Consider the following 11,597-nt stretch of genomic DNA (forward strand, 5'->3'; position numbering starts at 1 on the left):
TATTTAATCTATATGAACTCTGTGTGATAGGCAGTTTATTATATTTATTTTACAGAAGAGGGATTCAGGAAGTTGTCTAATTGACACATAGCTAGTACTGAAACCAGATCTGACTTCAAAGTCCATGCTCTTAATCACTATGACTATGATTTATTGTCTCTGTATAGTTCTCTCTGACTCTTCTCCCATTCTGGATTCCCTTTCTCCATATAACCATATAAACAAGTGGGAATAGATATAGCACTTTATAACAGAGTGCCTGATAACGCCAAATGAAAGGCTTCTCTTAAGTTGAGCTGATATAATTCATGGGATCCAAACTTTCAGATAGAGCTGTGGAAAGGGATAGAGCAGTGATGGCGAACCTTTTGAGCTCGGTGTGTCAGCATTTTGAAAAACCCTAACTTAACTCTGGTGCCGTGTCACATATAGAAATTTTTTGATATCTGCAACCATAGTAAAACAAAGATTTATATTTTTGATATTTATTTTATATATTTAAATGCCATTTAACAAAGAAAAATCAACCCAGAAAATGAGTTTGCGTATCACCTCTAACACGCGTGTCATAGGTTCGCCATCACTGGGATAGAGACATGGATGTGGCTCTAAAAAAGGCCCTAACCGGGGGACTTACCCTATAGTCGCAGACTATGGAAAGAGGAACTTTATATACATGTGATTTAGTATACTAGTAAAATATGACACAATGATTATTCCTGGCTCTAACCAATCATATCAATTATATGATTCCTCCCTTGAAAATCAATAGTTGGTAAGAATGCTGGTAGGCTGGGGAGAAATGTGTGTCAGACTCTTCCTAATATTCTCCTTCATAAAGAGAGAGGGCAGATTATGTTCATGGTTTCTACTTCTATGAGTCAAGACGCAAGCATAAGGGAAAGGGGAGAATAATTCCTTCTCCTCAATACTTAATAAATTGTGTTGAATTGCCTATTCTCTGAATGGTCTCTCCAAAAGACTGAAAGCTCCTCATGGGCAAGTGCCTGGTTTGCATAGCAGGTATTCAACAAATATGTTTTCTAAATTAGTGTTTACTAAATGCCTATTTCTTATAGACAATCCATTATATTATAGTATTTCAACTCAAACAACTGCTATAAAATGGTTCATAAAATTTTGCCTGACTGTACATTCCCTTGAAATATTTTTTCACTATTTATTACACACATACCCATATAATATGTTTGCTTAACAAATTCATATTATAGCATTAGAATATTAGATTCTTTAAAAGCTGGCATTAGTCCAACTTTTACATGAATCATTACAAATTGTGAAGTAATGAAATCTTTAGTTGCCAATAGTTTAGTAGTATAATATCCTTTTCCAGCCCCACTACAAGTAAACCAATGTGCATTGCTTTAGTTACATCTCTATGTCATACCCAATGTTAAAGAGATTCATGTTTATTTAATGAATGGTACGGGTTTTATTTCAATTGTAACTCCAAATCAAATAGGATCATATTACCTATAAATTAAACCAAGTTTGGAAATACTACTTTCTAAAAATAAATGGTTTCTCAAGAGTTTAATAAGCATACAAAACATCTATCCCCAGTTATAAAGCAACTTACACTACAAATATAAAGATTTTATTTTTCTAAGCAGAGGTATACACCTATATAAAAAGGTAAGCAATACTGACATACATACCAGTGACTCTAGCTTTACTCTCATCTCTATTACCAATCTCAATAGCACCATAAGATTTTAGCAGCTCTCTCATTTTTTCATCATCTGCTTCATCTAAAGCAGTCTTCTGTTTTTTATTCTTTTTATTAGTGTTTGCTCCATGTTGTAGTAGAATCTCAGCTGCCTAGAAGACATTTTTCCAAAATTATCTCTATTAACATCTTAGATTAATAATTTCTGCTTTTATTATAAGATACCATTACCAAGCATTAAAAGTTATTTTTAAAAAAGCTTTCAAACTCTGGCCACTTATTAAATTTGATATGACAACTGCAAGTGGACCCACTAATTTTACCTGATTTGTTCCCATAAGAAAACCAAACATGATAACATAGAAGTAACAGATATGCAGCCTTGAATCTAGTAAGAGGCAGACAGGTTTTATTTGATCTCTCTCTCTCTCTCTCTCTCTCTCTCTCTCTCTCTCTCTCTCAGAGGAAGAGAGAGGGAGAGAGACATAGAAACATCAATGATGAGAGAGAATCATTGATTGGCTGCCTCTTGCACACCCCTTACTGGGGATTGAGCCCCCAACCCGGGCATGTGCCCTGAACTGGAATCAAACCTGGGACCCTTCAGTCCACAAGCCAACGCTCTATCCACTGAGCAAAACCAGCTAGGGCTATTTGATCTCTTTAACAGGGTGCCCTGTTGACCCTCCTCCAAGCTGATGAAGGAAGGAGTAGAGAAGGGAGAAAGAGTCACTTCAGGACTATATTATATTATAAACTTTATTATATATTGCCATTAGACATAGTTCTATTTGGACTATATTTCAGTAAACTTAATATCCAATCTAATAATGTCTATGCAAATATATGTCCTAAATAACTGATTCATATTCACAAAATATTAAAGATAAAAGGGAATGTAGATATCATTTATTCCAACCCTATCATTTTATAGATGAAAAAACTGAAGTCATAAATTGTGACATTTTAGGGGCAAAATAATCTTTGAATATAAATAAGATGTCTTTAAATAAATCGAAATTATGTATTAGAAGTCAGTTTGCAATCGGTCAAAGTTAAAAATGGTTACTAATTAGTTTATGGTATAAGTCAATTAGTAAAAAACAGCCAGTGATTCCACTTGCATGAGGCAAGCAAGTGACTCCAACCACTGAAAAACTTTCTAATTAGGAAAAGATGGTAAGGTTTTGTTTAAACAGAGATATGCTATGTGCTAGGAGCTTTTCTCTTTCTGCTTGTGTTCATGGATGAAGAAGCAGAGAAATTGAGGAGCAAATGGCCAGCTAGAAATGGCCTTATTTGTTCCATCAGCTAGAGATAGCACAGCATAAAGAAAACACATTTATTTTTATTTTTTAAAATCTTTATTGTTTAAAGCAGCGGTTCTCAACCTGTGGGTCGAGACCCCTTTGGGGGTCGAACGACCCTTTCACAGGGGTCGCCTAAGACCATCCTGCATATCAGATATTTACATTATGATTCATAACAGTAGCAACATTACAGTTATGAAGTAGCAACAAAAATAATTTTATGGTTGGGTCACAACATGAGAAACTGTATTTAAAGAGCCAGAGGTTGAGAACCACCGGTTTAATGTATTACAGAGGTCCCATTCCCCCCCACACACACACACCGTCCCCTTCTATCCCACACCTGCCCCTCACCTGAGAGCTCCCCACCAATAACAATACCACATTTATCTCTCTTGCTCTCTTTTTCATCTTTCTAGTTTACCTATTAGTAGCCTATCTCAAGATAAAGAAATAAAGATAAAAGGGACAAAGTCAGTCAGAAATAAAATGAGCCAATGATAGAAGAAAGGTCACACAGAGAGAAAGTTCATGAAAATATGAGGAAATGTGTTAATAATATATCCATGTCAGGGGAACTAAAATATCATGAAAAATACCATCTTTTCAAATAGAATATTTCTCTTAAAATAAATGCAATAGATTTATTGGAGTTTCCTCCAAAAGCGAACTGTCTATATCACCACTTAGGTGATATAACAATAGATCAAACAACAGCAAATTATAGCCCTCACTGGCCAAATCCAGTCTGCTGCCTGATTATGTAAAAAAAGTTTTATTGGAGCAGCTATAACCAGTCATTTACATATTGTCTATGGTTGCTTTTGCAATATAACAGCAGTTGATTAGTTGCAACAAAGACTGAGTGGCCTAGAAAACCTAAACTGTTTATTATCTAGTCCTTTATAGGAAATACTTAACAACCCCTGCTCTAGACCAGAGCACTATCTAGCAGGATTTTCTGTGATGACAGAAATATTCTAATCTGCAAAGTTCAATATGGTAGCTACTCGCCACATGTAGCTACTGAGTACTTGAAATGTGACTAGTGCAACTGAAGAATTGATTTTAAACTTCATTTTAAGTAATTAAATAGACACATGTTGGCTACTGGCTATAGCATAAGATAGCACGCTCTAGATGAAATTCCTTATTTCAAAGGTAAAGGTATTATCTCTTTCTCAAGCGCTGAACTCTGCCTAGAATTCACGTTTTCTATTATCAAACTTGGTGCTTTATCCACTAAACCAAGCTCCCCTTTTGCTACTTCCTATTGGTTGATCCCTTCCTCCCCTGCACCCCACCCTCTACCCCCGCTGCCTTCCCTCTGAGGTTTGACAGTCTGTCCATGTTTCTATGTCTCTGGGTCTACTTTTTGTTCATCAGTTTATGTTCATTAGATTCCACTGAGGTGTCACCTCACACCTGTCAGAATGGCTACCATCAACAAATCAACAAACTTGACAAGTGCTGGTGAGGATGTGGAGAAAAGGGAACCTTAGTGCACTGCTAGTGGGAATGCAGACTGGTGTAGCCATTATGGAAAACAGTATGGAGTTTCCTCAAAAAATTAAATATGGAATTGCCATTTGACCCAGTGATCCTACTTATAGGAAAATACCCTAAGAGACCCGAAACACCGATCAGAAAGAATATATGCACCCCTATGTTCATAGCAGCACAATTTATAATAGCTAAGGTCTGGAAAAAGCCCAAGTACCCATCAGTAGGTGAATGGATAAAAAAGTTGTGGTAGCCAAGCTGGGTGTGGCTCAGAGGTTGAATGTCAACCCAGAAACCAGAGGCCACTGGTTCAATTCCTGGTCAGGGCATATACCTGGATTGCAGGCTTGATCCTCAGTGGGGTGCATGTAGGAGGCAGCTGATCAATGATTCTCTCTCATCATTGATGTTTCTATCTCTCTCTCCCTATCCCTTCCTCACTGAAATATATAAAAATATACTTTAAAAAAAAGTTGTGGGTCCTAGCCAGTTTGGCTCAGTGGATAGAGCGTCGGCCTGCGGACTGGGGGGTCCCGGGTTCGATTCCGGTCAAGGGCATGTACCTGGGTTGCGGGCACATCCCCAGTAGGAGATGTGCAGGAGGCAGCTGATCGATGTTTCTCTCTCATCGATGTTTCTAGCTCTCTATCTCTCTCCCTTCCTCTCTGTAAGAAATCAATAAAATATATTTAAAAAACAAAAAAGAAACTTTGAATTTAAAAAAAAAAAAAGTTATGGTACATTTACAACATGGAATACTATGTAGCAGTAAAAAAGAAGGATCTCTTACCCTTTGAGACAACATGGAGGTACCTGGAGAGTATTATGCTAAGTGAAATAAGCCAGTCAGAGAAAGACAAGTACCACATGATCTCATATGTGGAATCTAATGAACAAAATAAACTGATGAAAAAAACAGATCCAAAAACATAGAAGCATGGAACAGAAGTGGAATCTTAGAGAGAAGGCAGGGGTGGGAGGGTGGGTGGGAAGAAATCAACCGAAGAACTTGTATGCATATATGCATAACCCATGTACAAGATAATAGGGTGGTGAAGGCCTTGGGGGTGGGGGAACAGGGGCAGGATAGAAGGGGGCCAATGGGAGAAAAAAGGGGATATGTAATACTTTCAACAATAAAGATTTAATTTAAAAACTATGAAGAATTTTAAAGTCTAGATTTGAAATTCAGTGTTACTAAAAGAATAACCCTAGTAATTTTCTCTTATGATATTTTTACCACACTGCCCAATTAAGAAAAACAAAGGAGAAAAATATATAACAAACCTCCAAGTAACAAGCTATTGTGTTTTTAGTCATTTCTTTGAAACCTCAAATCCACTGTGTAATTCTGAGTTAAATAAAGTCTAGCTGTCACATGTACCATCACTATAATTAGAGTTTTTATGCACAATAGCAAATCAATTAAAACCATTAAAAATGGAATGTATTAGGTTGATAGCCTGTGTTTACTCTGAACCATTTCATTTTATTCTGATTTATATGAATTATGTGATGAAGAGACAATAGAAAAATGAGTCATTAGCAAATAGATTGATTTTTCAATCATTACACAATCTCTTATCTTCATTTGTAATTTTAAGGTTTTAAAAATAATTTCTTTTAAGGAATCACTTTAGTTCTCAATTTAAAACATCTTCATTTTCTTCACTCATTTTTCTAAAAAAGAGTAATAGGAGCCAAATCTGATGTGCACTGTACCTTTAAATGATTATTTGCAACAGCATCATGTAAGGGCAGAATTCCATCTAGATCTTCACAGTTAACATTAGCACCAGCTCTTAACAACTCCACAATTATATCATCAGCTCCCTCACTAGATGCCTTATGTAGTGGTGTCCAACCTAAAAATGGAAAAGGGGAAAAATTAAAACAAGCTGCTGCTGACATATACTCATTATTAAGTTTGCTTGCATTAATGACATTAACATCTACATTGATTCAAATGTACATATTAGTGGGAAAAATATTGAAAACTGTGGCCTTAAAATGTGTTTCATTTTTAAAAACAAATTGATCTCATAAAAAAATATTTGCTAGAGGTGCCAAAACAGAAGCATAATCATAATGGGACCAAAGTAAATATTAATCATGTCAATTTGTTTCAACTCAGATATTAAAAGATCATCTCTGACTTTTCTACTTGTATCCTTTCATTGTCACATTTTTCTTTAAAATGACATGTCATTCCATCAATTTTTGAGTTTTTCCCTCTGGAATTCCTCACACAAGATTCTTTCATGCTGAGCAAAATGTTAGATCAATTTAAAATTGGAGGTTTAAAATAAAAATAAGGGAAGGGAAAAGAAAGGAATAGTGAAAGACAGGAGGAAAGGAAAGAAGGAACAAGAAAGTAGGAAAAATTTTGCATTCTCTCCAAAGTTAGGGAATGGAATTAGGGCCTACAAAGAAAAGGCCTAAATAAAGTTTCCCTTACTTCCCATTCTATATACTCTTGCTGAATGCTCCCAAATGCATGTTGAAGAAGAAAGTTATTTTAGCAATTGGTGAGAACCAAGGTAAGTCTTACTATTCAACTTATATGTCACTAAAGAAAATTGTTCAAAGTTAATTATTACATAGTAGCCAGATTCAAAACTGGGGTTAGAGGCTGTGAAATGTGAGTTCAAATTTAAATACAATTAAAAGAATCCAAACCTGCATTATCTTTTAGATTCACATCTGCTCCAGATTCTATTAGAACTTTCATCAGAGACAAATCTCCTCTTCTGACAGCCAAATGAAGTGGGCTTTCCCCCCTGGTATTCCTCTTATTGATCCCAGCTGTTTTCATTTCTGTAAATTTGCCAAGTAAAACTGAGGCTTCTTTTCTGCCAAATGCTGATTATAAAGGAGCTTAAAAAATACATACCAACTTCCTCAAAACATCCTAAGTAGGGTGTACTACACAGAAATATACATCTATTAATATAACTGTTACTATTTTAAAATATACCTGTAACACAGTTCTTCAACTTGTGAAGAAATTATAGTGCACTTAAGCATTACTTCAAAGTCATTCTAGCAATTCTTTAGTAACTCTATTATATGTTTGATTAAAACAAATAAACCTGTTTCAGTTCTATACTCATTTTACCCTCAGTAGTCCTTTAGCAGTAATTTTTTTCTTAAAACAAATTGTGATTTTATAAAAATTCTCTTTGTCCTACAGCTATTCTATCTCAATGGGTCTGCTTCTGATTACATAAGATGCCAAGAACCAAACTATGGCCTATTGGTTTTTTTATTTTTCTTTCATAAAAAATAAAGTACAGTATCATTATTTAAAGATTTTTTAAATCTTTTCTTTGCAACACAAGTTAGACAGACTTATAGGTTGAAGCTAAAAACGGCGAACTCACCCATTTCTCCCCAAACCATGCAAAAATGATAGTAAAAGATATTTTGAAAAATGTCATACAAGAACAATAAAAGAGGAAACAATAAATAGAAGACTTCAACAAATTTAGGGGAACTGGAAAGTCACTGATGGAGAAGAGTTGACTGACATGGCAGAGTGGGAAATGCTCTAACACAAGTGCCTGCGAAAGGAATTTGCAGAGGAAGGGAGCCAATCTGTACCAGGCACTCAGCACTTGGGGGCATCAGGTACCATGAAAGGCAGTACGTATAGAACAGGGCTGGAAAAAGCAACACTGACTGTAAAAGTATGTATATAGAAAAGTTAAGACTCCAAGTTGCCTTTCCCAACCCCAAAGTGCCTGGCAACCATTCCTCTTAGCCCAGGCCCCCATCTGGAGGTTCACTTTCTGTAAAAACTACATCAAAGAAGCTTCAGACTAAGACACAAGGCAAAGTAGAGAGTTGGGCTGATTAAACAGTAGTACTCAAAGTGGAATCCCAGATCAACAGTATCAGTTTCACTTGGGAAATGTGTTAGAAATGCAAATTCTTCAGCCATCCTAAGCCTACTCTGGAGGGCAGACTTTAAGATGGCTCCTAATGATCCTTACTTCCTCATATTTATAGTCTTGTAACAAATCCTCCTTGAGAAACTTGCTACTAATCAATAGAATAACTTAACATTGAGGGTACTTAATTTCCTTATCTATATATATAAAAATCCAGTGGTCGTAACGCCATAACGATTAGTCCACTGGGAGATGCGCACGGGTGGGTGGGGCTGCCAGTGTGGCGGGAGAAGTGCAGGCGGGCGGGGCTGGGAGTACAGAGAGGTGCACACAGGTGGCTGTGGCCATGCAATTTCGCGCGCTGGGTTTCTAGTCTATATATATAAAAGCCTAAGCGACCGTTATGACTGGATAACTGGCTGGTAGCTATGACACACACTGACCACCAGGGGGCAGACACTCAATGCAGGAGCTGTCCCCTGGTGGTCAGTGCACTCCCACAGCCAACCTTCTGTGGTCCCTCCCATGAGATGGCCCTGATCAGCCCAATCACTGGACAGGCCAAGGGACCCCACCCATGCACGAATTTGTGCACCAGGCCTCTAGTTAGGTTATGAAAGCTTATAACATATTCTGTCTTGCTAGTTGACTTCCTCTATCACCTTCAGCTTGTATGTTTTAATGAAGCAAGTGGCCACCTTGAAAGAGCCCATGAAAGAAGAAACAGATGGGCACAACCCTAAAGGAACTGAATTCTGCCAATCATCAGATGGGCTTAAAAGTGGCTTCTTCCCTAGTTGAGCCTTCAGATGAGACCCCAGTCCTGGCCAACACCTTGATTGCAGCCCAGGAAAGATCCTGAGCAAAAGACCTGGCTAAGCCATGCCCTATTTCCTGACCTACAGAAACTATGAGATAATAAAGGTGTGTTATTTTAAAATAATTTGTGATCATTTTTCATGCACTAATATATAACTAACACACCTACTGAATTAGAATTCCTGATGGTAGACCCCAGCAATGCTTTAATGGCTTTCCAGGTGACTCTGATGTAACGTAAGGTTTGAAAAGCACTGCATTAAATCATCAGATCCTTACCCAGTCCTGTCTCCTAAATGTCAGCAACCAGACATAAATTTCAGAGCAAGAGAAAAAAAAGTCTCTAATGGATGGATCCTTTGGCTATGAGAGTCACATGGAAGATTAATAGTTTCATGTTCATCTTCCATTGACATCCAGACAAAATTTCTAAATTTCTTTAGAAATTTGCACTCGGAAATTGATTATTGGAAGAAAAAGACATATTACATATATTTCATGTGTTATATGTATATTTTTTAAAATGCAGATTACAAGTTTGAATGGAAAAATCTCTCTCAGTAACTGTTACTGTGAATAATATAAATCTCACATTGTTCCTGATATGTTCATAGCAAAGAAGGTAGGCATGTGATAAACATTTTGGTGCAAAAACTCAAAAATTGCTCAATGTTACTCTCATTGTAAATTTCCCCAGCATATAACTGAAATTTGAAAATAGCCATAACCAGTTTGGCTCAGTGGATGGAGCATCGGCCTGTGGACTGAAAGGTCCCACGTTCGATTCCGGTCAGGGGCATGTGCCTTGGTTGCGGGCACATCACCAGTGGGGGGTGTGCAGGGGGCGACTGATCGATGTTTCTCTCTCATCGATGTTTCTAACTCTTTATCCCTCTCCCTTCCTCTCTGTAAAAGATCAATAAAATATATTTTTAAAAAAAGAAATTTGAATATAACAAAATCTGGGAGAAAATGGAAAGGAAACAAAGGGGACTTACACTAAAATTCTTTATAAAGTACACTGTAGTTAAAGCTGAGTATTTCTTAACAGCTTTATATTTAATTAAAGCAGTTAGTATTAGTTGTCTAACTAATCATAGGATAATATGCTAATTAGACTGGACATCTTTCAGACATCCTTCTGGACAAAGCCAGTGGCGGGGGCCAAGGCAGAGGTGGTTAGGGGTGATCAGGCCGGTAGGGGAGGACAGTTAGGGGTAATCACGCTGGCAGGCAGAGGCAGTTAGGGGCGATTAGGCCGGCAGGAGAGCAGTTAGGGGCATCAGGCCAGCAGGCAGAGGCAGTTAGGAGCCAGCAGTCCCGGATTGAGAGGGGGATGTGCAGGGATTGGGCCTAAACTGGCACTTGGACATCCCCCGAGAAGGCCCGAATTGAAGAGGGTGCAGGCCGGGTTGAGGGCCCCCCACCCGTGCATGAATTTTGTGCACTGAGCCTCTAGTTTATTAATAAAATATAATGTCATTAAGAAATACTCAGGAAGAACCAAGATGGAGGCATAAGGTATAAACCTGTGTGTGCTGCCTCCCACAACAACACTGAAACTACTACAACTATAAGACAAAACAGCTATCATCCAGAACCACAGGAAAGCTGGCCGAGTGGAAGTTCTACAACTAGAAGGAAAGAAAGAAGCGCATTGAGACTGAGTAGGAGGTGCAAAGGCACCAAGAACAGAGGTATGAAGGCGGGCTGCAACTGGATGCGCGGTTTTTTTCCATCGGAAGGGGATACAAGCTCTCGAATGCACTGAGCTCGTTTAAGGCGAGATTCTGAGGTCCCAGGCTCCTACAGGGAGAAACTGGACTGTCTTGCAGTGGGTCAGAAAGCGAGGGTGGCTTTCTCACAGAGCTGCTCCCAGGGATCACTGTTGCTGTGGGGGCGTGGCACTGGGGGAGACACGGAGTCAGAGTCGTGGAGACGTGAGGAGTTGTGGAGACACTGACGACAACCATTGCTGTTTGCTCTGCCCTGGTGATTCTCTGAGACCCCGCCCCACTCAATTTACATCCCCACCCAAGCTGTGCCAGTGGCGCAAAGGAACCACCTGCGCTTTTGCAGCCTAACCCAACAAACTGCAGCTGGGTCAGAGAGCTCCAAAACTTCCAAATCCCAAACAAAGAGGGGAAATCTGTTGATATCTCTGTAGCTCCTGCTGGGTGGGCCCACACAGTGGTTGACTTGGAGATCCCGGAGCCAGGGTAACCCTGGTCAGATACCAGATTTCAACTCCTCACATCCATAAGGGACACACTCAAGAAGCAGACTCAGTGAGCACCAAAGCCCCACTGAAGCAAGTCCTGCTCCATAAGGGTGTCTCCAGCACAGCAGTTCTTCCACTATAGACACAACGGGTCCTCACAG

The 11,597-nt window shown here is 38.6% G+C and overlaps 1 protein-coding gene across 1 annotated transcript in view; it reads right to left on the reverse strand.

Moving 5' to 3' along the window:
• The window catches only part of ANKRD31 (ankyrin repeat domain 31), a 124,236-nt gene that overhangs the window by 35,982 nt on the left and 76,657 nt on the right, over positions 1-11,597 (reverse strand). Inside the window, exons 15-17 of the mRNA XM_015571672.1 lie at positions 7,183-7,320; positions 6,226-6,368; positions 1,680-1,842 (exon numbers count right to left, since the gene is read on the reverse strand). Of these exons, the coding sequence (XP_015427158.1) occupies positions 1,680-1,842; positions 6,226-6,368; positions 7,183-7,320 (444 nt within the window). The remainder of the gene's footprint in view (positions 1-1,679; positions 1,843-6,225; positions 6,369-7,182; positions 7,321-11,597) is intronic.

This window comes from Myotis davidii, unplaced genomic scaffold (assembly GCF_000327345.1).
Source record: "Myotis davidii unplaced genomic scaffold, ASM32734v1 scaffold44, whole genome shotgun sequence".
Lineage (NCBI taxonomy): Eukaryota > Metazoa > Chordata > Mammalia > Chiroptera > Vespertilionidae > Myotis > Myotis davidii.